The sequence below is a fragment of the Cavia porcellus genome, unplaced genomic scaffold (assembly GCF_034190915.1).
Source record: "Cavia porcellus strain 051 isolate PalLab524CR breed Dunkin Hartley unplaced genomic scaffold, mCavPor4.1 scaffold_31, whole genome shotgun sequence".
NCBI lineage: Eukaryota > Metazoa > Chordata > Mammalia > Rodentia > Caviidae > Cavia > Cavia porcellus.
Window position 1 is genome coordinate 26826797 of NW_026947514.1, and position 26241 is coordinate 26853037.

General features: G+C 46.9%; 1 protein-coding gene and 1 long non-coding RNA gene across 5 annotated transcripts in view; one reads left to right on the plus strand and one right to left on the minus strand.

The window, feature by feature from the left end:
- Positions 1 to 7408, minus strand: part of Jdp2 (Jun dimerization protein 2) — a 39048-nt gene extending 31640 nt beyond the window's left edge. Inside the window, exon 1 of one of the 2 annotated variants that reach the window (XM_063241201.1) lies at positions 7076 to 7408. In XM_063241201.1, the coding sequence (XP_063097271.1) occupies positions 7076 to 7352 (277 nt within the window). In that variant the 5' untranslated portion in view covers positions 7353 to 7408. Of the gene's footprint in view, positions 1 to 6722; positions 6936 to 7075 lie in introns of those variants that run through there. The other variant, XM_063241202.1, reaches the window with a different exon arrangement.
- On the plus strand, positions 6354 to 26036 carry LOC134474215 (uncharacterized). Of its 3 annotated transcripts, none has more exons than XR_010044903.1 (3): positions 6354 to 6676; positions 11360 to 11422; positions 22375 to 26036. It is a non-coding gene; the product is annotated as an uncharacterized LOC134474215 (long non-coding RNA). The 3 variants fall into 3 exon arrangements; XR_010044902.1 differs by lacking the exon at positions 22375 to 26036 and adding an exon at positions 21722 to 21969; XR_010044901.1 differs by lacking the exon at positions 22375 to 26036 and adding an exon at positions 11975 to 14404.
- Positions 26037 to 26241: the final 205 nt, after the last annotated feature.

The following is a 26241-nucleotide window of genomic DNA, read 5'->3' on the forward strand; positions in this document are numbered from 1 at the left end:
TTTAAAGAGCGGTGCCTGTGAATGGATAGTGTGCCTGCCACCAGTTCCTGGCACATACACAGCCTCTGCCCAGCCTCTGACCATCCCTCCCTCAGCTTGTAGCCCCTGCCTCTGGCCCACATGGCAGTTATTTCCCCCAGACTCTTTCATCTGTGCTCCATCTACTCTATCTCTGCTCCCTTCAGCACCGCCCTCTGCACCCCAGATCCTTTCTGCCCCTCCTTAGCACTCAGAGTTCCCTCGGAAGAGGACCTAGGACTCATTCATGTTGAGCGATCATCTCAGAGCTGGGGGAGGCCCTGTGCTCATGTAAACCACATCCTCATTTTGCATGTGAGGAAGATGAAGCTCAGACACATTAAATGACATGCCCAAGGTCACACAACCATAGAAGGTCAGAACCAAGGCTAGATTCCTGGCACTTGGATTTTAGCACCTGCCCCCTTTTTTTGGTTTCCTCTCCTGGAGTCCAAGAAGTGTGGATCCCTGCAGCAAAAAGAAGGACCCTTCATACATGAGCCCAGAGTACAGGATCACTTTCATCAAAGAGGACCTTCTCTAGAGATTCAGGCTCAGGAAGTTCCCTGAATAACCCCATGGCAGCCTGAGTGGGGCTCAGACAGAAGCAGCACCTGACACTTCTTTACCAGGGGTCTTTAACAGGCTGTGGTCTTCCAGCACTGAGGTTAGCAAGGGAACCACTCCTCAATGCTGGGCCTGCAACACAGAGCTGTGCCTGCCACACCAGGAGATGGCTTCAGGGTGGGCTGTCCACCTCCCTGACTCTCCTCCTGGGAGGACAGGTAAAGAGCCACTCTAGTGCAGCAAAGCTGTGCCTGGGCCCAGCCATGCCACCCCTAGGCAAGCAGAGAGGTAATTTCAGGGAGCAGATGGTAAGCAGGTTGGTTGATGTTTGGGTGACCCCAGTGCCCAGCTTCATGTCTGGCACAGGAGGAACAATGAAGATATACTTGTTGCAATGAACGAATGAATGAACAAATAACAAATTCCTGGCAGACCGAAATTCAGCAAGCGGGTTAGGATCTGCCTCTGGAAGCTCAGAAGCTAATTATCAGGCCACAATCTCACCTCCAGGTTCTTCCCACAGTAAACCCAGGAGAAATACCGCAGAGGTTCCCATACGTTTCCCCATCTAAGCCAACCCTGGAGATGGAAGCCAGATCCCACTCTGTTCCAGGAACGATAGCCTACTTGCAGCTTCTGTTTATCTTCATGCAGATGGTATAAATGAGGCACGAACAAATGCTCTCAAAATATAAGGAATTTGCTGCTACCAGGGACCCCTCCCCAGGGATAGTTACCCCTGGGAGTAGTGATTTTCCCCCAAGAACCTATCCTGATGGGAAACTTCACCCAAGGGGACCAGGCACCAGGCTCTCCTTCGTAAAAGCAAACATCTTCCTGTCTTTCTCTCCCCTGCAAGGGAGCCCCTAACTGCTCGGATACAAACCACAAAGTCCTTTACACATGCCATGCCTTGGAGACAACCGCAGGACTGACATTCACCAGTGAGAAGTCATCCCAGCTGTCTCTGGGGGAAGGGAGAAGGTGGAGGAGCAGAGCGGCTGCCTTCTAATTGGATCCTCATTAACTGCAAAGAGCTGGCTGGTCATCGAAGGCTGAACGGCAACTTCAGTGATTTGAAAAATAGAACAATTTCAGACGATTTAAGGCTCTGTAAAAGTGGGGCTCAGTGGTAGCAAGGAGCCAGTAACAGCCAAAAGGAACTTACCCACTTCAAGGAAGACATAGGAAAGATGACAAGAGGTGAAATCATCTCCCAGACTGGATGTTCCATACGGAAACAATTTAGTGGGTAAAGAAGAACTACGTACTAAACACTTTAGGAGAGGAACCCAGAGATTTTTTCCCTTCAGGGTCCAGGAGGTCTAACAGGCAGATAAACACCCACCACGTCTGCGTGTGTAATGGATGCATACAGAGAATCACTCTGCATAGGCAAGATTAAGAAATGAGGCTCGTGCCTCAAAATCTAGGCCCAGGATCCAAAGACTCTGGCAATTTGGGACACTGACCAGGATACATGGGAAGCTAGCCAGTGAAGAAAAGCTAGGGAATACAAGTCCAAGACAGGTTCTGACAAGCCAGGCACAAATAAGACAAAAAAAAAATTGAGGTCAGAGTGGACCCCAAGCTGTAGCTAAGCCCAAGATTAAGAGTGAGTTGATGCAGCTCCCTAAAATCCAGCTTGCGGCAAAAACCGGGACCAGATGGATTCAAGTGGAAAGAACTTGAGGGAAAGATCTGCTATCTGTACCACCCTGCTCTGACTTTCACGGGGACTGGTAAGGACACAGTTGGTGCTGCATTGTAGAGGCAGGAAAAAAAAGCCACAAAGCATTTCAAGTCCAAAAATATCTACTGGAAGATATTAACATGAAGAGATTTTCGACCCAAAGAATAAAAGATGTAACTGATTCCACTGGTTCTCTTATTTTCTTCTCTGGTTTACTGTATGCAAAGCCAAGCCTTTTTTTTTTTTAAATAGAAAAGTCTGCAGGCGGTGTTTGCTTGGAGGGGTCACACTTGCACAGGGCTGTTCTTACTAAAAGGACTCAAGTATCAGCCTCTTCATCGAGAGGAACAAAACTAGCTCTAAAAAAAAAAAGGAGATGCCACGCATAGTGGCTTATACCTGTAATCCCAGCACTTGGGAGGCTGAGGCGGGAGGATCATTGTGAGTTCGAGACCAGCCTGGGCTACAAAGTGAGCTCAAGGCCAGCCTGAACTCCCTACTGAGACCCTGTCTCAAACACACACACACACACACACACACACACACACACACACACACACGAAAAGAAAGAAAAAGAAAACCTTACAAGCTATATCATGAACTTTCTGTCCATAGATTTTAAGGGAGACTACACACCCCACCCCATCAGGTAGCAGCTGTCCTGGACTGACCTAAGAAATGAGAATGAGGTGCATAAGGCTACAGAGGCCTCTGGCTTGAGGCTGGGTTAGGATGAGGTGCTGGAAAGTGATGCGGGTCATGAAGTGAACACATGCTCAAGGGCAAGACATCTGAGCAAGAATAGGGTTAGGAGGCAAGCACAGGGAGCCAACAGTGGAGGATTTGCAAGAGTGGTGAGCAGCAGGTCTGGAAGCTGGAAAAGGTCCTCTTCAGAGGGCTGTCCCCAAGATCTGTAAGCAGGGGAGAGGAAGCTTTCAAGACAGATGCTCTGAGTATAAATTCCCACTCTCCCTTACCACCTGTGTGACCTTGGGCAAGTTCCCTAACCTCTCTGTGCCTTATTTTCCTCAACTATAAAATGAGAATAATGTCATTTGCCCCGTAAGGTTGCCAAGAGGGTTAAGTTAGTTAATATTTGGAAAGTACCTGGATCAGCGCCTGCACACAATGAGTATAAAGTCAGTGTTACCACAGGACCTTTCTTCCTGCAGGGCCATTAATACTAGATGACTCCTCCAATTCTCTTCTGGATTGTTCCAACTTAACAATGGTTTCCTTCTCTTCCCGCCATGAGGATGATTCTCCCCAGAGGAGTCTGTTCTCCCACTTCAGCCCTAGACCCCAGAAGGCAGCTTCTAAGGCACAAAGCACACAGGTAGGGAAGGAGGGTGCAGAGGACACCCAGTACCTGCATTCTGCTTTGATTTCCCCTAAAGTTCCTCCAGCCCACAGGCCAGAACACAGCTGCATAGCTCACTGGTCAGAGTGCACCACCATCAGCCTGGGGTTCCAGACTTGCCTCAGAAGCACGAGGCCAGCATCTTTTACGTCTGTCAGTCACTGTCCCTGTGCTGCCTTGAAGGGGCCACTCCTCAGGCAAACACAGAGGGGTCACTGGGGTCCTGGAGAAGCCACTATGTGCTGGTAGCCAGGATTCCTGCACAGCTGTCCCAGCCGCAGAAGGCCCAGGAACATTCCTCCAGGAGACACCTACTGTTTCCTGGCAATCCAGGAAATGCTTCCAACAAGGCCCTTTCTATAAACTCAGCTTGGTACTCTGCCCAATGTAGGTGCTCAATAAACGACCTGAATTCATTTCTCCCAGGAATCCATGTTCTGAGACACAAGAAGAAGCTGGGAAGGGAAGGTACTGCCATCAGGCAAGCTTGCTCTCTTCTTTTCCTGTCTCAGTCCCGTGCTGGCCTTTGTTGACAGGAGCTAAGAGCACAACATCGGACTTGGACACACACATGTATGATGACCACACTGGTCCTTTTAAAAAACTGCCAACAGCTAGATAAAGCGTTGGAAATGGAGCTCAAAATTGACTTGAACTTATGGTTTGCAGCAAGAGAATAAACTTCCAAAAAAAATTCAAAATGGTGGGCTCTGGCCAGGCCTCCCACAGTCAGCAATAAGTGTAACGAAACAGGCTAAAAATTCCAAGCCTGGGTCACTAAGGCATTTGTCTCTGCTGAGTTTCGAGAGGCCAAACCACACACACACACATACACATGAGTGCACACACACAAGCATGCACACACACACATACACACAGAGGCACACGGAGCTTGGCAGCCCCCAAGTTCCAGAGCTGGTAACACAAGCCACGGAACTGACTGCCAAGACAAGCAACAGAATGAGCCAGGCCTAGTTTCATTGGCCACCATACACTGCATATGGCCCGGGACGCAGCCAAAACAGTGTTCTCACCCTCCTCAAAGGCATAGGAGACCCTCTGTTTTCAAACACACCTCCACAGAGCCCTAATTAAAGGAAAATGGAAAAATAATGTGCCTGCTGCTCTCCCCCTGCCCATGTAGGTATGTGCACACACGCACCCGTGCACACGCACTCTGCTTTTCTCTTCTTCCCATTTTTGGTTTCAAGCACAATTCATTCTCATGGAAAAAAGCAAACTGCATTCTGCAGCAGAAAAGCAGAAAGAATGTAGCTTGCCCTCAGCCCTGGCTCTGACTGCTTAAGTTGAGCTGGGGCTGAATGAATACGGAGCAGGCCAGCCTAGAGCCTGTGCTGGCCCCTTCCTTTCCAGACTGGAGCTGGAAAGTGAGATGGTCAAGTGGGGGCCGCGGGCGGGGGTGCACGCTACAACACCAATAGCCCCACACGAGCAAGGCCCAGAGAGCCTGGGGAGGATTCTGCAGGCTGGAAAAGATGCCACACATCCTGCAAACAGGTGGGAGACCCAGGGAGACAGGAGGAGCAGTCCCTGTTGGCTGCCAAAGCTGGCAGTGAGGAGTGGGAGACTCTTATCCAAAGCTTTCCTAGGGGACGTCCTCACCACCATGTCCAGATCTCCTTGGAAGTGGTGGCAAGCAATCTAGGAGAAAAAAACGGAGATCCTGTCACCAGGCCTGCCAGCAGCCCTTCCACTCACACAGCACCCAGCTCTTCAGGAAGATTCTGGAGCTGCCTGCTCCTCTGAATCAAAGCCAAATTAGAAAGGGAACAGAGGAGCCTTTGAGAAATCCATCCTCTCTGCTCCAAGCAAGGCAAAACCTCAGCCACCCAGAAGCATGAGAATAGATCTTGCTTCTCTTCCCTGGATGTCAAGTTTCTATAAAATCAAAGCTGTGCTCACACCCGATACCTGGTTAAACTCTCCCCTAGAAACCTGCAAGGGAAGATAAGCCTTCCATCCAGGCTGCAGCCAGATTTGCTGGAAAGGGTGAGAGCAGTGGGAGGCGTTTTTAAAATCCTCTGGGAAGGGAGGCTGGGGGGAAGGGAGAGGATCGCAGTTCTTGCAAGCTTCAAAGGACAAGCAGGTACCCAGATACAGTCTAGTCCTGCAGTTTCTCATACTCCTCAAGCTAAGGCCCTGGAAATGACGGCCAGGAGTCAGCTCCAGAGTGCCAGTTCCCCTGAGACACAGACCTTAGTTTCCTGGTTGTCACCTGGGAAGGAGGTATGCTGGGGAAGGGTCAAGCAATCATGCAACTGCAGCTGACCCAAGGGTTCTGTTGATTTCCCCTTCCACCAGCCCCTCCGGTTTCTAGCCCCATGGATGGCCCACTCATCCTTGCAAAAGAGCTAAGGCGTCCTGGACTTCCAAGCAGCTCCGGGGACCCAGGCAAACCCTGGCTCTGCTGCCCTGGGGTCCAAGAGGAAGGTCCAGCCTCCTCTGAGGACAGGAGCAGAAAGGAGCCTTCTAAACTGGGTCGCTTGCCTAAAGAAGTCAGCCTTCTTTATGTAACCTGACGTGACAGACAGGGGAGCCCAAAGGGCACCCAGGCCACCTCAAGATCCCCTGCCAAGTCAGAATCCTGGGGCAACGGCCTTGAGAGAAGCCCTCTTTGCAGCTCGCTAGAAACCCCAGCCTTTCTCCACACCTCCTGCAAGTCCTCCGGGAGCGCGCTTCCTCCCCGCGAGGGAGGTGGCGGCAGGGACAAGACTTGCCAGTGGGTCCTTGTCATGCTCCTTTGACCCCCTCAGTACCCAGGCCTTTCACCCTCCAACCCACTCCCACGGCCCAGCTCCCGGGATAGTTCTCCCAGCTCGCTCCCTTCCCCGGCACCTCCCTGCAGGCGCACTGGGGAGGAGAGGCGGAGGGGGAAGGAGGGAGCGAGCGCCCCGGACGCCCGAGGAACAGACGGAGCCTCCCGTCCTGGGCCAGGAAGCCACCCGCTCGGGGGCCGGGGGCTGCAGGAGCCGCCCGGCGCCGCGGGGCACGGAGTCCGCGCAGGGCTGGCCGCCCAGGTACCCCGCACGCCCCTCCCGGCGCCCCGCGCGCCCTGGCACCCACCGTGCAGAAGCCGCGCGCGGAGGCGGCGCGCCCGGGATCCGGGCCCGGCTGCAGGCGCCGTGCCCGCCGCGTGCCGCTGCCGCCCGGTGCCCAGGCCCGTCCCGGCCCGGGAGCCGCCGCGGCGCCAGCCCCGCCGCCCGTGCAGCGGCCGCCGAGCGTCCCTCCCGCAGGCTGTGGCGGGCGGCAGGACGGGTTGCATCAGCCCCGGCTATATAGCGGCCCCTGGGCGGCGGGAGGGGTCGGGAATGCGGAACCGGCGGGGCTGCCAGCTCCAGACGTCAGCGGGGACGGAGAGGAAGGGAAGGAGGGGACAGGGGAGGAGGGGGTGTGCAGCCGCGCTGCACACCACTGACCTTCGCCGCCCCCGCCGCCTCCGGCGCGCTCCTCCCGCCGCCGCGCGCGCTCCTCGGTCCGCAGGGCCGGCCGGGGCCCCGGCGCGCCTGCCCGGGCTCCACAGCGGCCTCCGGCGCCGCCACCGCGCGGCTCAGGAGCGCGCGAGGAAGCAGGACGCGGCGAGCGGTTATGTAAGAGCATCCCCCGCGCTCCGCGGTCCGGAGACAGGCGCGCGGGGTAGGTGGCCGGGCGATCAATTAGGAAGCCCTTGGGGCAGCAGCGCTTGTGTTGAACCATCTTCCTTGTCCTGAGTGCTTTGCCCCCAACCCAGGCAGAGAGAGAGGATTTCAGCACGGTTGCATCCGTGGATCTTGGAGGAGGTGACCTCCCAAGCCTGCAAAGGATGAGCAGAGGATTAAGGCACGCAGGGACATCACAGCCCCCCTTCTCCAGGGCTGCCGCCTGGGGCCACCCCTTTCTCTGTGGCTGGCCCAGGTTCACCCAGAGCTCCTTGCCTTCCTCGAGCAGACAGGCTTTTCCTGTCCACTGACAGACCCCTGAAGAGCTTCCTCCCCAGTAAGACTGCCCTGGCCAGCTCCACTGCCCCCTCCCACCCTCCTAGACAGGGACATGGAAGAGGAGACTCCAGGGGGCATGTGACAGCCACAGTGCCCCCCATTTTGCAAAGGCTAGGACACAGAGTCCTCAGGCACAAACGTGGCACCTGACTCCGTGGCACTGTCTTCCTGCCTCCTGCCACCCCGCATGCCCAATCTGCCTCTGCCTACCAGATAGGAACGATGATACTGCTCCTCAGCGACCTTTAGCCTCCTTCTCAGAGTGAGAGCAGGTCATCACCCAGCGGAAAGGAAGTGAAAGAAAAAGTTCACACTTCCTTGGAGCGCAGATCGCTCAGAGTGAAAGAGACAAGACACCCCGCAGATTGGAGCACATGCGCCAAGCCAAGCCTCACCTCTCCTGAATTCGTAGCTCCTTGTTCCCCCAACACTGAAATCTTTTATTTTATGCAAGGACAGACCCTGTGTTTTGATGCCATTGCCTGTCCATTCTCACCATCACCTTCAGCATCCTCCCTCACAACACTGGTGTAAGAGAGAAGAAAGTAAGGCCATAAAAACACATGCACGGGTAACGCAGTTGTAACGTGATCATCTTGTGGAAGAACACCACTCCCAGCCCCTGAAAAGGCCAACTGTACCTTTACTACAGCACAAAAATCAAAGCCAGGTTCTATGAAACTGCCTTGTGATGTTTCTCCCACGAGACCAGGCTCTGGACATTTATAGGGATGAAAACACTGAAGGAGGGCAATATTACTTTATGCTGGGACTTTGAAGAAATGAAACTGACCTACGTGCAGGGACTAATAATTAACGCGTGTGGTTAGAGCCGGTCCTCTTCAGGGCCTGATCTGGGCCTTGGCTAGGCCCCTGGGAGTCCTACTGGGACTTTGCTATCCCCCAAATTAAATAGGCTTACGTGAATGGCACCAAGGGGTGACTGGAGGTCTTTAGCCCCTTTTACCATCCTATCCTTTAGGTCTCCTGTTACTTGATATGGATGTTTTTCAATTTCATAGGGGATGTTCTGCAAACACAGCACAAGACCTTCCTCCCAGCCACATCGCCCCCTCCTAGACCCTTCTGCAGTCCCTGCCTCTGAGACTGGCTGGAGGGACAAGCCATACATTGACTTCTCTGTGTAGACATGGCCAGTTTTTCTCCACAATTGCCAGATACAACTGCATCCACCTCTGGTTTTTAAAGACGACAGTGGCCTGGCCTAAGTCAATTTGACTTTAGGGTTCCTGTCTCTTGCAACCAAAAAAAGTCCTGATTAAGATACTTGGCTAGTGGGTTGACTCAGATGTTGCCATGTCTCCCATGTGAACCTAGTGAAGCTAGGAATTTTGTGGATCTACTAGGAAGAAAAGCAGCCAGAAGCTGAAGCAGAAATGTCCACAAGCTTCCACAGGAATGGGACCTGCTGAGAGGGAAGTTAGTGAGTGGAGCTGTTGGAGGGCAGGTGGATGGAGTGCTGGGGGTGTGGTCTAGAATCCAGCCATGCCACCCATCATCCCTAACTCTAGAAGTTTTGGTTAAATCATCAGTAAATTACACCTTACTTGAGGCAGTTTGAATTTAGTATTCCTTTTGCTTGCTACTAGTAAAGTCCTCATCAATAACTGGGTTTTGTATTTGTCTTATTTTTACCATTTTGGTTTAAAATTTAATGGGTATCAATCAGTGAATCCCAAGCTCTTTGCAAAGAGCAAAAAGTGAAATGATGAAGTAAAATAATAAATTCCCCAGAACTAAAGGAACTATCAATACCAAGGAGGAAGTGATAGTTATGAGTAATCAACAATCCACTAGTGTTTATACTATTTTTTATTGAAAATCTGTTGTGTGCCTGTCAGTGGCACAGAGTTTGAGACTCAGGTCTTCACCCGAGTCTATTAGGAAAGATAACTTAAAATGAGTGAGCAGAAAGAATAACAGTCCCTCAGAACTAATTGACACAGTCTATTAATAGTGTAGAAATCCAGATAGATTAATGATTCATTCTTTATTCAAACTGTATAGATCAAAATTACCAACTGCAGATACTTCTCCATTTACAGTGAGTTATAGACTAATAAGCTTGTCCTGAAGTGAAAATACCATTAACTCAAAATGCATTTAGTACACCTGACCTACTAAACACAACTTAACCGAGCTACTATAAATGTACTCAGAACACTTACAATAGCCTACAGTTGGGCAGTCATAGGATACAAAGCCTTTTTTATAATAAAGTATTAAATATGTCAAATTGTAAGTAATTTACTGAATACTGTACTGAAAGCAAAAAATAGAATGGTCATATGGGTATGCTTTCATGCCATCATGAAACTGAAAAAGCGTAAGTTAAGCCCTGAGTCAGAGATCGTTTGTAGTAGCTGGAAAGTAGAATTTGACTTCGCTAGCTCAACCTCAAATTCTTTGTTTTCTTCAGTATATCAAAGATTTAATGGATGCACAAAACATCTGTACTTCTAACTTTTCCTGAAAAAAAGCAAAGTCTAGCAACTTGGGCATCTGTAATAAATGATAAATTTTTCTTCAAAATTCAGTGACTTAACACAAGAAACGTTACTTCTTACCCATATAAGATCTAGTGAATCCAGTGATTTTCCAGCACAGCAGTTCTCTAGGTGATGGATCAGTGCTGTACCTCCATGTCACAAATGCATTCATTGGGGGGCATGTACCTCCTTATGGCAATGGTAGGCCGGAACCCCTTGAGATGGGACCTAAAGCCTTCATTTGAAAGTTTCCACCCATCCTATTTCATCCATTTATACAGTCTGCCTCTTGCCTGGCCCCTGGGAGCGATTGATTTTTGCAAGTTCTGGTATATACAAAGCCAATCTTAGTAATAGTCTTTCAAGTATCCCTGACAATCTAGGAGTTATCACTATGCTTTTTCAAGAATGTATGTTTTATCTGCATAAAAAAACAAAAACATATTCCATAGGGAGTTTTTCAGATAAAAGGCAGGATGGTATCATGAAATCAAACAAGAAGTTGAGACTAGCTGTTATATATTCTGCAATTGAGAGGCATATCATTCCTCCCACTGTTTCTTTGATCAAACACTTGCCATGAGAGACTAGGAGGAAAAGGGGCCTCCCATATGCTTTTCTAGGGTGGGAGAAATTACATGTTGGGGGGGGTAAATTTTAAAAATTCACAGAAGTGAATATATATACAAGTAGATGCATACTTATACTATATATTCAAGGATTTGAGAAAAATTGTGAGTTGGTAAAGGAAGGGCTTTTCTTCTCACCAACGAGGAATTTTATAAAACCTGCCTAAAGGTTTAAGAGTAAGCCAGTGCCTATAGAAATGCAGCCATCACTGGGAAAAGTCTAGCAATTTATCTTTACTCTCCTGACACATTCAGGCTTTGAAGGGTGAAGAGACAGTAACTTCCCTGGTTAAAATGCTGGGACTGGTGGAGTTCTGGAGAGGTGGAATATGTCAGATTCATGTAACACTCATGCAGACATAAATAGGGTTTTTCTAGGTGACTGGATCTAGGGTGTGTGATGCTGGGATCACAGCATGGTGTGATGCTCGGATACACACTGCTCCACCCTGGTTGTTAGTGCTGTGCACCATAAGGTGTGTTAGCCTGGACAGGATATAAGGGACAGAAAAAGGGTCACTGCGTTTCACTTGCTTGCTGCTTTGCATTCTGCCTTCTGACTGCCATGAACTGTTTCTTCTCTACAGTGCCCCACTGCCATGGCACCTGTCTTGGAACCAGCCAACGACGGACTGAAACCTCTACAAACTGTGAGTCAAATAAGCGTTTCCTCATTCAACTTTGATTGTCAGGTGAAGTAACTAAGACACCTTCTCTGACCCCTCCCTGTGACCCTGAAGGGGTGTTCATACTGGTGCCTCATCATCCTTGAGTTGGCCAATAAGAGTAGTCGCAAAGCCACAGTGATTGGTTCAGAGGTGGGCATGTGACCCAGAAAGTGCCAATCAGAGTCTTCCTCGAATTTTTTTATGTGAATGCTGAGGATGAGATAAGTCATTCACTTTTGGGGGGACGGGGAGACCAGGGATTAAACTCATGACCTCGCGCTTGCCAAGCGAGGCGCTTATGCCGCGGAGCTAAATCCCTGACCCCGAAAGTCATTCACTTTAAAACATCAATATAAAGATGTCATTTGTAACTACCAGTGGCCATTTTTCCTATCATGTGCCAAGAGTCTGACTAAAAAAGAACCAGGACACTAGAGATAAATAGCCATGAGTCCATCTTTTGAGTCCTTGACTTTAACATGCTGAAGCAGTCTTTGGGTGAGTAAACACATGCCCTTTCTCTTTCATGCCTAGATATTTTGAGCTGGGTTTTCTAACACTTGCCATCGAAAGAATGCTGAGGAACACAATAAATAAATGATCCAAAGTCAAGCTTATAAAGGAATGCTGAACTTACACCGGAGAATTGTATCTGTTTCTATTCTTGCCTCATCCATCAAATCCTTCTCTTCCTCTGAAAGCCTAAAGACAGAACTGCTCACAGCTCGGGGCTCAGTTAGTTATTTAAGTAACTTAAATGGCTAATCTCACTTTAATGTTTGCTCTGAACCTGCCCCACCCTTATTGAGGCAGCAAAGCTAAAAGGAGACACTCTCCTCAGCCCTAAGGAATAGCAGCAGAGAGGCCCAGAAATATGAACGATATTCACAAAAATGGGGAAATGAGGACTGGAGCCATCAAGGGAAACCTTCGTGCATCCTGCTCCCAGAATCTTCTGTTTCAAAATGTTTCCTGAAACCACAGAGGGAGGATGAAAGATCCACATTGGGACTGTCACTGTGTGAGGTGCCCTTATATACGTGGTCTCTGAAGTTGATGACAGGATTATAGAATTACTAAACTCCTTTAGAATGATGTTTTAGTTATATGAAATTTCAAATCATTTTGAACTTTTAATTAATTTCAATTAACAAATAAGTGATGAGTTAATGAATAAAGGAAAAAAGAAGCTGGTCTAAGACACAATCTTAGGAGATGCTAATAGTTAATAAACTGGGAAAGTAACAAGAAGCAAACAAGTTAGGAGACAGATGACTCCTTGGTGAAAGGGTTTTGGCGCAGATAGGACACTGTAGCCAGGAAAGCCACAACAGGAAGCAGGAAGCCCCATCTCACCGCCCCTAGGAAGTTACCTGTGACGCCATCTTCCCGCCCCTAGAAATTTACATATGGCGCCAAACCTAGGACCAATGGGCTACCTGTGTATCCCTAATGCCCGCCTTAGGTTCCACCCCAAACCGAGGCTATTTACAGGCCCCCACGCCACGTGTCCGCCGGAGAGAGATAGCTGGACCAGCGGTGGGGGTGCCGGTCATCTCTCTCTGTGTTCTCAGAATGAAGGCCGCTTTTTATTTTATATTTCTCATCTTTTGTTAATATTTTTCATCTTTTGGAAATAACCCTAGCACTTGGAAAATCAGAGAGAGAAAGGCAGAGTCACAGACTATCCAGGCTCCTCAGAGCTCCTTTGCCATTATTATTGTCAAAATATGTAGCCTGAAGTGTAACACAGAAAGAAGACCTGAAATGAGGTTGTTGTATTTGTTTAGGTCTGGCAGAAACATTATAATCTTACAGATGAATCATTTAAGAGGCCTCAAGATATTTTTGAAAGAGGTAGTTTAATCTGAAAATGTAGCCAGATACTGTGCTGCATGCTCTCTGGGAAGCTGAGACAGGAGGATGGCAAGTTTTAGGTCATCCTGGACAACTCAGCGATGTAGCAAGACCCTGTCTCAAAAGGACTGGAGGACTGGGGCTATAGCCCAGTGCAAAAGCCATGGGTTCAATCCCTCAGGTCTGGAAAGAAGAAAAGAATGGAAGGAAGGAAGAGTGGACAATCAGGCATACAACAATATTTCCACCTAGCACCCACAATGCTGTGTGAAGGGTGATGAACCCTTCCTCATTTTTTTTTCTTTCTTCTTAATCTTTGTGAACCCACTCTCGGAAGTGCTGCTATAGATTGATCAGGCTCCTCCAAAAGAAGTTTGGGCTTTAGTTTCCTCATCTGTTAAATGGGGACATGCTAATTAAATAAGATACCTACAAAACACCATATCAATACCTATCACATGCTATGGGCACAGTACATCTGGCTCTATTCTCAAGTACCATCATTGTTAGAACCATCAAAAATAGGTTTCAGCCAACTCAAATCCCATTGCTATGACCTTCTCAAATCTGTCAAGCCAATGATGATTTCTCCTTCTAACATCCTTCTTTCCTCCTAACATCTAACCATTTACCATTTTAAATTCTGCTCCTTACTTCGTTATGTGCATTGTCAGTGGAATATGCTTGAAGTTACTTAGAGGTAGGAACAATATCTTAGCATTTAAAAATTCTTGTAACACCTACCATGTGCTGAGCTTATGGCTGGCACTCAGTAGACCTTTAAATAAATGATAGGCAGGGACCATGAAATAGTTACTTGTTTCCTTGCTAATGTTGAAAGCAATCTGGGCTCTTGGCAATAAAACAATATTCATTGAACAGATGCTGAGCAGAGATGTAATTATCAGTCCTACCTTGTACTGCACTAGCTGGTAGGATATTAAAGTGAGGAAGGGGCCATATTTTACAGACCAGGAAATTAAAGCCCACGTCGATGACACAGATCTAGCTGTATGAAAATTATGATGGGAATAATTCTCAGAATTCTTTCTGCTATGTTTTAAAACAACCACCAATAAAAAGTTATTTCAGCAAATGTTTATTAAAGGGGGGGAAGTCCCCTAGGTTTCTTTTTTTTTTTTTTTGGCCAGAGATGGCGTTTCCTCTGACACTCAGCAGCCTTGGTGGCTTGGTGGGGGGGGGGGCGGGGGCTGTGACTGGGCCCCTTGTATGGGCCGGGTAGAGGCGGCATGCAGGCTGCTTCTAGGAAGCCTCCTCGGCTCCAGGCAGTGGAGCCAGATTTGACGCCTGCTCTTCCCAGCACTCAGCCCTCAGTCAACCAGACGGGGCCTTCCAGAGAGTGCTGCTCCCCCACTCAGTCCCTGCGCCAGGGAGCCTGGACTGATCCCACACAAAACTCAGCCCTAGAGACCAAAAAAGCAAATGGTTCTCATCCTCATGGCCCAGGGAATCTGCTGTCCTCAGAAAATGAGGATAAAACATTTGTGACTAAGCAAACATGTAAGTGGCTATGCCTGTGGGCTGGCCTCAGGGACGGCGCAGGGAGGGAAGGCTTGGGACAAGGGCCTCTTTGGTAGGTCTAGCTGAGCTCACAAGCTCCCTTTCAGCGTCCAAACCCACAATTCCTCTCCCCTCCCGCCTCCCACTGCTGGTGTTTCTCTATCTCTTAAATACACCTCCCTAATCCTCTCCTTCCTCCTTTTTAAAGCCTGCTTTTCCTTTCGAATACTTCCTCAAATGCCAACTGGTTATTTTCAAACTCCTTCAAGATCTTTCCCCAAGAGTTTGGACTGAAAACATATTTCAGACCACAAGCTCCAACTTTTTTTTAAAATTCCTTCATTCAGTCTTCATTCATTATATAAATATTTGATTATCTATATGTGCAGGGCTGTTATCATCATAAAATGATGAACAACACAAGCCCAGGTCTTGAACTAGGTGAATGAACAATTAGTCAATTAACTAAATAATTGCACACATAAAAAGGAGAATTAAAATGTGTTACAAGACAGGTGAAAAACCATTGAACCAACCTTCCTCTGTGTATTGAAGCTCTTATCCAAATCAGCTTGGTATACCAAGGCTATTCTGCTTATGGGCATGAGGTCAGGCACCCTTTAAAAAGCCTCTCTAGAGCCTCTTTTTAGGGTAGAAGAGCTTCCTTTCACCTTTCTTTCCTCTCATGGGTCACAGTTTCCATGCTACTGAGCATTGCTGCAGACTTCACTGCCCCGCCATGATCCTCTCAGACCCATCTTGGGGTCTCAGATTGTCATCACTGGTCATATATGCAGTTTTCAGCTAATGACCACAACTTTAAAGACTAATGAATGCATTGTGGGAAGCGACAGAGCACAGTGGTAACAAGTGTGGACTCTGCGACCAGACTACCTCCTTATCTTGTCTTAGCAAGTTACTTAACTTCTCTATGTTCAATTTTATCATCATTTAAAGGGTGTGTGCATGATACTATCCAAGCCATAAACAAATCATAAAGATTTTTTAAATTTATTTTTGAGATAATAAAGCCAAATGGAATAAAACTAATCAAAACAAAATGGTGAAAGCAATACAGGACTTCAAAACAAGATAATAGGAAATCAACAATGGTTGCCAGAATGCCTCTTGTTATCTTGATAATAGCTACCGTCCACTTGGAATGATGCTTACTACATTGTACAGGTTTGGAGAGGCAGGTCCTGGATGGAGTATTTGGACTTTCCCCCAGCAAAGCATGTCTTTTTTGCCTCCTGGAACCCCTGTGGCTTACCTGAGAGGAAAGGCTTGAAGTTTTTTAAAGGAACAAGCTGCTAGCAGTTGTAGAGATAGCCTAGAAGCTAGATAGACCAAGGCATCGAAGCCAACCAGCCACACTATGTGCTGCTCTTAATTCTCTGACACTGGAAGCATCTCAACTGCTCACTGCTCCAGTCATGAGAAGGGAGCTTGGTCACGGGCCAAGATCACCTCTCTTGACTTCTTAGGTCACTGTAGACAATGATCATTACTAGGCTTCAATTCCATTCTTTAATGACAGAGGATAATATTCTGTGGAATCACAGAATTTGAACTCAGCATTGTTATAGACCTATAAGTTAGGTAGAAATATTACAGGCAGACAGATAGGCCCTTGAAGGAGCCAGTGCCAAAGCCTGGCTGTCTTGTAACTTTGGGGGAAGACAGGAATCTCTGCTGAGGGCCAGACCTCAAGACAAACAATGAAAGGAATACACCCATATAATTCCCCTAAGGATGAACACCATTGATTGATAGCTAAATAGTATCAATCACCTTGGGAAAGCCAGAAAGAGCCCCTGACCCACCCCCTCCAGAAAGAGTGCCCACTTGCTCTGTTACTCTCTTCCTCATTTGATCTTGATTTAATCAATTTTACCTGCTCCTAATCTTACTGGTTGACCATAGTTTTGTCCCTCCTCATGCCCACATTGTGATTTTCCATTTTTCCCCACCTGGACCCGCCTTACCTCATGATTTTGCTCTATAAAATCTAGAAAAGCAAGAGTCTGCAACTCACTCAGGACCCCGTCTGTCTCTCTCTGACAGAAGCTTTCTTTCCCCAATAAATAGATTCTACTCTTAATCTCCATCGTTCCTAAAATTCATTCTTCAATTTTATTTATTTTTATTTTAAAGAGAATAAGACAAAACATAACAGAACAGAACAAAGCAGATCACAACAGAACAATGTAAACAACACAGGAGTTCAAAACAGGACATTAGGAAATCAACAGTGACTACCATAATGTCTTTTGTTTTCTTTGAAATAACTGTCCATACTATCAGATGTATTGACATCAAATAATAGAAAACAGACTAGAACCAATCAAAACAAAGAAAGCACTATAGGACTTCAAAACAAGATGATAGGAAATTAGCAATGGCTACCATAACGTCATATTTTCTTCAAAATAGCTGTTCATATTATCACACTTAATAAAATTGATTTTTGTAAACTCTTTAGGAGAAATTCTAGTCATGTATAACCCTATACATGTACCTCTATCTTTTCTGTATGAGAGGAAAAACAAAACAAAACAATACAAGAAAAACAAGGAACTAAGACAAATAAATCACAATAACAGAAAACCCAAACAATAACAATATAGGCTTTCAAAACAAGTGATAGGAACATAACAAAGATTGTTATTTTGCATAGTTATCTTCAGAAGAGTTGCTCAGAATATCAGATATAGACATGCAAAATTCATCTCCTATGAATATTAACTATTTTGTTCCAAGAACTAATAGTAGTACAATCATCTTAGCTATCTAAAGTGTGTACAAATTTATATCTTTTTCCTTTTCCTTGACTTATTTTTCCCCTTTGAGCAGTTTCTTACCCTTTCACAATATTTATTGAAGATTTTATATCTTATTTACTCTTTCATTGTCTTACACCAGGGAGAAAATACAGAATTTATGCATGTGAGTGATTTATTTCACTTATGAGTATGGTCTCAAGTCACATCCATTTATCTATAAAAGCCTCAATGTGATCATTCTTTATAGCTGAGTAATACTCCATTGTATAAAAATACCACATCTTTTTTATCCATTCCTCAGTTAATGGGAATCATTCTTTAATTTTAAAGAACACGAACTTGTACCAGACATCTAGCAGGTTGAGAATTTCTTTCCCCTATATCAGCATGACCTTAGGACTTTCACATTATATCCTCTTAATTTCCATTAAAGAAAACTGAGACTCAAATAAATCATGTGACATGGGCAGTCTAGGGTAGTAGAAACAGTGTCAGATGTAAATCCCAGGCTCACAGCTCATCTCTCCTCTGAGGCTCATTTCCCTCTTGCCAAGTGAAGGTAGTAATTAGGGACTAAATGTAGGTCAGCAGGGACTAAATGGGCCCACATAAAGGTGTCCTGAACCCAGGGCCTGCACACAAGGCCAGCTGGTACTCAGTAGGATATCGTCCAGTCTCATGTGACTGCTGGATAATCCCTTTCTGACCTTTTTCTCAAAGTTGCTATGAAAAGTAAGACGAGAAATAGAGGAGAGACTGAAGATATAAATACCAGGTAGTTGTTCTGTGGGGCTGACAGTAACCACCCAATTAAGATCTACTAAGCCCGTTTGAGAAGCTGGCTAAGTACTAGGAACCAAAGGCTTGATATCTTGGAGTTCCCATTTGGGCCTGGACCTCTCCAAGAAGAAAGAACTCTTCCAAACCACTGTGCTTGGCAAGCCTGGGCTCCAGGACGAAGGTTTCATCTCCATCACTCTCGCTCCCTGTCTTGAACTAAAACATGAAGCAAAGTTCATGTGTGACCTGAGGCTTGGCTCTCAGCTTTCTCCAAGAGCAACTGGGAACTGGAGTCCACAATGTTACTGCTGAGGGCTGCTAGCGGGTATTGAGCTGGGACAGCTGCACCCTCTCCCTAGGGAGAGTTGTGCTGCCTCAGATCTGCAGCCAAGCGCCATCGGACACCTGATCCAGCCATGGAGCCATCCAGAGATGAGTCAAGGCCTACAGGGCCAGAGTGGAAGGCAGGCAGCCAGGTGCTCTTTAGCAGACAGCCTTGAGGAGGAAGGTAGGAATCAAAACCAAATGAGGTAGATGAAAATTCAAAGCTCTGGTCACTGGTGGGAGAAGACACTTTCTCCCTTACTCAGGCTTGTTTTGTTTTGTCTGTTTTTGTGTCTTGAAACAGGGTCTTGCTATGTACAGTCTAGCCCTGAACTTGGTATGTTGCCCACATTTGCCTTGAACTTGCAATCTCACCTCGGTTTCCCCGGTGCTAGAATTAAAGGGATATGCCACCACATTCAGCCTGTTTTTAACAGTTTTTAAGATGGGAAAACCTCTTCTGTAGACTTCTCTTCAATTCTCATTTGCTAAAAGTGAGTCACATGCCCATCTGTAGGCTAATCCCTGGTCGGGGGTTAGAATGATCCTGATTGATTTTGCCTCAGTTTCCTAGAGGAGGCTGAGTCTCCGAACTCAGAGAAGGGAGGCTCTGTGTGGGGAAGAGGAAAGAGAAGTTGGACCATTAGCCACACAACCAATGATCCCTGCTCCAGAGACCTGTTCACATCCAGCAAGAAGAGAGCATGTCAAAACTTACAATAGATCCAACACAGCCTTGAAGCCAACCAGCTGGGTCCCAGTTGCGCCTCTTACCAGTTAAAAACTCAGTCTTGAAGAGCCATGGAGTCATCTAACAGGACCTCTGTGAGCCTCAAAAGAAGTAATTTGATGTTTATGCAAGACTTTCACAGACTAACCTCGGCCCTGTGGGATATCCTCTGTGACAGTGCTCAAGTGTGGTTGCTGGGGTCAGAAGATAAGACTGTCCTAAGGCTGGATGCTGACCTTGGTCTGATCTAGCACAGCACTTTCTTCCCTAGGGCAGCATTGGAATCAGAACAGTGCTTGACAGGCTAAGGAAAGAATGAGGACTGGGCCAGCTTCCAGGTCCCTAGGGCAACTGAGACATGCGGTGTATCACTGTTTGTCCTCCCACAGCCATTGCATCGGCCCTGTAAAGAGCGTTTTCTCTGGGCCTTAGAGCATGTGTGAATTTAAAGCTCTAATTCAGGAAAAGATCCTCTGCCCAGGCACAGATTAGGGAGAATTCATCATGTCAGACATCTGACTGTCTGCCCTGCATGCACGCACTTGCCATGGCCAGAAGCTAGTGACAGCTAATCCATTAGAATCAGCTCTTTAACAGGTTCACATTTTAAGTAGCAGCTAATATTGACTGAGCCTTTACTAGATGCCAAACTCTGCACTAAATGTTTTAGATTTGTGAATTCACTTAATCCTTACAGAAACCTATAAAGCAGGTATTATTGTCCCCATTTTACAGCTAAAGAAACCAAGGCATAAAATAGCTTGCTGACAGCCACAACTGGTTAGGTAACAGACCCCGGACCACCCACAGAAGCTATTTCCAAAGCCCACTGTACTATACAGTGGTTTTTTGGTGTGCTTTATTTGTTTGGTTTGTTTTGAGACGGGATCTCAGCATGTAGTGCAGGTGGGCCTTGAACTTGTCATGTGGGACTGAATTTATGATGATCCTCTTGCTTCAGCCTCCTGGTTGCTGGGATTACAGGCATGTGCCACCGTGCTGACATTTTGTTTTGTTTTGTTCCTGTTTTCAATAGTTTGTGAGGGGAGATAGTACTGGGGAATCGCAATGAGATACATCCCTAGCCTTTTTTTATTTTTCATTTTGAGACAATCTCACAAACATGACTAAATTGCCCAAGTCAGGCTTGAATTTGTAATTTTTTTCCACCTCTGCCTTCCAGAGTACTAGGATTACAAGCCTGTCTTACTACCCCAAGCTTAGACTGTAATTTTTAGAAAAATTAAAGTTACAGAAAAACTGAGTGGAAGGTTTCCCATATGCTCCTACCTTCCTACTGTCAACAGCCCCCAGCACAGTGGCCCACGATTATAAAACATGAAACTACCCAGACACATCGTTATCACTCAAAACCTCATTTCCGTTAGGGTTTACTTTTGATGTGATTTCCTGCAGGTTCGGACAAGTGTACAATCACAAGTATCCATCTTTGTAGCACCAAACAGAATAGAATCATTGCTCTAAAATAAATCCTCTGTTCTTTTCTAATGTGCCCCCTTTTCTCCTAATCTCTGACAGCCATTGATGCTTTTACTGTCTAATTTTGGTTTTTCTAGGATGTCACGTAGTTGAAATCACACAGTATGTAATTTTCTCAGGTTGGCATCTGCCTCTTCTCAATAGGCATCGAAGAGTCTTCTGTGTCTCTTCATGGCTTGAGGGTGTTTCTTTTTTTTAATTCCTAAATAAAAGTCCATTGTCTGAATGTACCACAACTTATTTATTTACTTACCTATGCAAAGACACCTCAGTTGCTTGTGAATTTTGACAATTATCAATAAAACTGCTGTAACATCTGTGCTTTAGTTACTTTTCTTATTGCTAGACAAAATACTCGACACCCAGAGTTAAAGGAAGAAAGGTTTAATTGGCTCACAGTCTGTAGAGGTTTCAGTCCATAGTTGGCTGGCTCCAAGGCAGGGAAGCATGGCAGAGGGGCATCACAGAGGAGAAACAGTTCATGGGGGGCAGAAGGCAGGGAAACAGCCAAGCCGTGAAGCAGTAAGCAATGACAGCAGCTTTCTTTCTGCCCATTTTTTTCTATCGCTAAGGGCAGAGAGCACTCACAGTGGGGGAAGGCCTTCCCCTTATCCACACCCAGAATTGTGCCAAACCAATCAGTGGAGTAATTTAGTAATCACCCTTGATGCTCTGACAACACTGAATGGTGTACTACTGGCCCTCTGTGTATCTTTCTTGGTGCAGTTGTCTGTTTAAGACTTTTGCCCATTTTAAAATCAGGTTATTTGCTTTCTTGTTGAGTTTTACAGCACAGCATTTAAGGGTACACTTACTGATTCAGGGAGTGCTGGGGATGGAAGAGCCTCAGGAATCATCCAGTCCATCCCTCTCATTTTACATATGTGAAAACCAGAGCCCAACACTCAGGTACGAAGTGAAACCAAAGCCCATGCATGCACCCCTCACCACAGTGCATGTGATCAGGCCATTTCCCTTGAGAGTCGCCGGCTCATAATGACAGGAGTCACTGCTGACCACCCGTCCTGCCCCTACACAGTGCCTGGCACATGCTCCATGCATGTCTGTGGGAGAGGAAGAGATGAGCTTTCCTGGCATCTATGCATCTTTCCAAAGAGCAGTCCCTCTGCTCTGTAAAGAGAGAGAGAGGAGAGAAAATTCACACCCCAGATATCCCATGATGTAATGGGGGAGCAGAGGCCAGGCCAGACTCAGTCTTGGCTGTGCTCAGCACCAGCCATGGGTTTGTTAAAACCTGGGTAGCAGAGTCCCGTCCCCAGACTAGGGAGTTGTATGCCATTCTTTTGCTTGCTAACTTCCAGGTCCTGAATTAAGTGCTTTATGTACTTATTTAATCCTTTCTCTCTCTCTCTCTCTCTCTCTCTCTCTCTCTTTTTTTTTTTTTTTTTGTCTTTTTCATTTTTTATCGGTACCAGGGATCGAACTCACGACTGCCTGCTTGCAAGGCAGGTGCTTATGCCGCTGAGCTAAACCTCCAGCCTTTCTCACTCTCTTCTATGATGTAGGTCTCGGTATTCTCACTCTACATTGAGGAAACTAGAATTGAGAAAAGTTATGGAACTCAAAGATCTTCGCACAACTGGTACGTGCTGGAGCTGAAGTGTGACCAAGACAGTCTGACCGCTTTCTGAGTCGCTGACCGGCCTTCATCCCACATATGAGTGTGCAGGTGCATACACACATGTTCTTTCCGTGTAACTCTCTGTGAACTCTATGTTTTAAGCCCCAGGAAGCTGAACAGCAGAAAGTGCCAGACCCCAGAAGGCTGCCACAGGAAAGTCCATTGGTGACCACAGGGGCAGACCCTGAGAGCTCTCCATGAGGTCAGCATCACGGCCCATCACCTCTACCGTGGACCAGAGATTGGAGACACGAGAACCCTCATTTCTATTGGCACACACTTGGGGAGAGATCTCACTCTTGTTTTAAATATTTCAGTGAATTTGTAATTGATATGTAACATACAAACAAAAAAGTGAACAACTTGATGAATTCTCACAAACTGAACACCCCTGCTGTCTTGGTCCCTGTGGGCTGCCATAACAGAAGAGCATACCAAAGCAAAATTCTATTTCCTGCAGTGCTGGAGGCTAGAAATTCCAAAGTGTAGGTGCCAGCAGATCCGGAGTCTAGCAAGGGTCCACTCCGGGACACCGTCTATGAACACAGAAGAAGGAACAAAGACGTTGTATCTCTCTTTAGGAGCATTCATGAGGAATCCTCCCTCCCGACCTGTCAACTCCCAAAGGACCCCTGCTTATGCCATCACAGTCCAGTTAGGATTTCAACCCAAGATTTAGGGGGGGCAGGAGCGTTGCCTATGACACCTGGTAACCAGCTCCACTATTTGGTAGCAACCTTATCCCTGGATTCATCATCTTTAGGCATCTGCGGTTATCTTTTTGTTTGTTTGTTTTTGGTACCAGGAATCAAACTCAGGACCTTGCACTTGCCAGTGCACTTGCTGTGCCACTGAGCTAAATCCCCGGCCCATCTGCAGTTATCTTAGCAAAAGTCACTGAGGACTTTAGGCATTTCTGAAATTGAATTTTATATCACAGATAAACATCCTTTTACAAAGAGGATATTTTAAAAACAAAAGAAAAGCAAACAGCATCACAACAAAAAGCAACAGAGCACTGCAAGTCTAACGAGGACTTCGAATCACTCTGTTGCTATTTTAAATAAAATGTGGGGTTTAGGAAGCACATTGGTATTTATTCCAGATCATTATATCACAGAGGGGAGGCTCTTCACATTCAGACATGTTGTTTTTTTTCCCCAGGGCAGTCAGTGTAAAAGTGACAGCCAAGAGGAGGGGCCCTCTGTCCTGGGCCACCTTCGTGTGTCCCACTGTGTAGCTCACACTTGGCATCGTGCATGGGTAGCTCTGCTCACAGGGGTCAGACAGACAGGCCAGTTAAGGCTCAGCATCAGACAAGCTGGGCTTCACTCAGCTTCTACAATAGCCCACCTCAGTGACCATGAGCAAGCCACCCCACTTCCTGAGGCATCAGTGTGTAAAGGGAGTCGGGGCGATGCGATTGCAGTGCGGGAAATGGGGTGTGGAACGTGCTTAAAGTCACTACCATAATTCCTGCGCCTGGTTCTAGAAAGAGGCAGAGAAAGAGAGCAATCTTCACATCCCACACCAAGGCAGGATGGGAAGGAGAGAGGTAAGGGGAATTGTATCATCCTGCAGACAGGGGATATTTATCACCTCCCTGCTGTGGAAATGTCCAGGGGCAGGTTGATTCCTGCAGGTCAGCAATGAGATGTCTGCGCCAAGCCAGGAATAAAAGTATTGATTCTTGAATTCTGAAAGCTCAAGCTGACAAAGTCAGCAATGTGACAGTCCCTTCATCTGGAGGGTCTCTTGATCCAGCATAAATGAACACTGTCAACTAGGAAGTTATCGGCGGCCTGTCTTAGAAACGCCCAGATCCACGTGAGATTGGCTCAAAGAGAGGTTGTCATGGCAACCAGGAGGTTGGTGGTTGAAAGAATTTGAAGAAATGCACCCCCTGAATTCAGAACTATCTTGTAAGGAGCCTGGCTCCCTGTGCCTAAATATTGGGGTCCTGAGGGCAGGAAAGGGCATAGCCCTGCCCATCCCTCCACTTCACACAGCACGTGGAGCTCACAGCTTCCCAGAAGGCTTATTACACTATGCCGGAGTGGGGAGAAGGCAGTCTCAGGATAATTACCATCCCAAAATAGCTCTCTGGAAATTATCAGCCGCAGAGCCCTGGAAATCAGGCAGGAAGCTAACTTTGGGCTCCTCAAAGCCAACAGACAAAACGGATCCTGGACAAATTGACCACTTTCATTCTGTCCCTCCGGAGCCCAGTCCTCCTTGGGATGTCTCCATGATAGCACTATTCCACTAACAACTCATATCCTGGTGTCATAAGGTAAAGGTGTTAGGATTATACTTCCCAGGGACTTTTCATTCCAATGAAGACTCTTGAAAGTCAAAATACATTCAGCCTCCTTTACTTAAGGAATAAATCTTCTAATAGGGAGACTCCTGGGACCTCTAAGTGTGAGGATGAGTTAAGAAGCAAGAGGAAGGGAATTAAGGGAAGATATAAGAAATCCTCTTACCAAGAAGGCTATAGTTCAGCTTTAAAGTCCAGCAGGTCTGGGGTTGGGTGGTCCTGTGTGATTTTGATAGGAGTCTCATATCTAAAGCTGAAAGAGATTGCCTAACTCACGCAACTGTCAGCACAAAGCTTGGCATAAGGTCTCAAGGCTTCAAGTAGGACCAGTTAGGAAGACCATGGTTCATGTCCAGCCAAGGACCAAAAATGGATCTAACAGTCTGGCGTGGGTGGGGCAACTCATCTCTAGCTTCAGGCATTAGATGCTGATGGAGAGGGAGGCTGGGAGGAGCCCACTAACAGCCAACACTCAGTGTGAATATGCTTCCAAGCTGTTTCTCCCAGAGGTGACACAGAAATCTTGAAAGCGCTGGACTCTGGGAGAAGGGAAGAGAGATGGAAGCAGGAGGACCCTGTGCTGGTCACTGCCTGGTTCAAGGACTCCCAAGACATGAGCACTACAGAGGGAAAGAGAAGGCACCGGACAAAGAACCTGTGTTCTCCACAGGATGCCCTTAGGCCTGGGGTGGTGGCACCCTCAGCGTGCAAAGCTGTGAACTGCTGTTCTAACTAACCAAAGTGGTTGGCTTGTATGAGGCTAGTGTAGCTGCTAGCCACAGAGTGTGAGCTAGAAGAAGCATCCCAGTCCATCTGGTGGAAGTCAAGATTTGAGACCATCCCCTGGACATCCCCCACCAAATAAAGCCTCAGCTTTGCTCAGAGGCCTACTACCCTTCCTTCTCTTCTGGGCAGCACTGTGCAGAGCAGAAATACCAGGTCTATCCCAGCTGGCAACTTCCGGTCAGGTGATCAGAGCCATCCATCCAGGCTACAGCCTTATCTGTTCTATACAGCAGCAGGGTATTTCTATTTACAGGATTGTGAGGTTAAGTGTGTCATGCCTATGAAGCAGTCAGAACAGGTACCTGGGATCCCTAGACTCCCAATAAATGACTCTTGTTTGACAAGTCAAATAGGTTTTATCCTCTGTTTTCTTGTCTCTCCCTATGCCCCTGTTGACATCCCAAGAGGGATGTTAGCAGGCGTGTTTGTCAGCCGCAGATAACAGAAAACCCACCCAGCAGCGCCTAATTAGGTGCTCGTGCTCCTCAAACACCGACAAGCCTGGAGGCAAACAGCTGCTGGCTCTGCCATAGCTGCTGCTGTGACTGCTGCTGC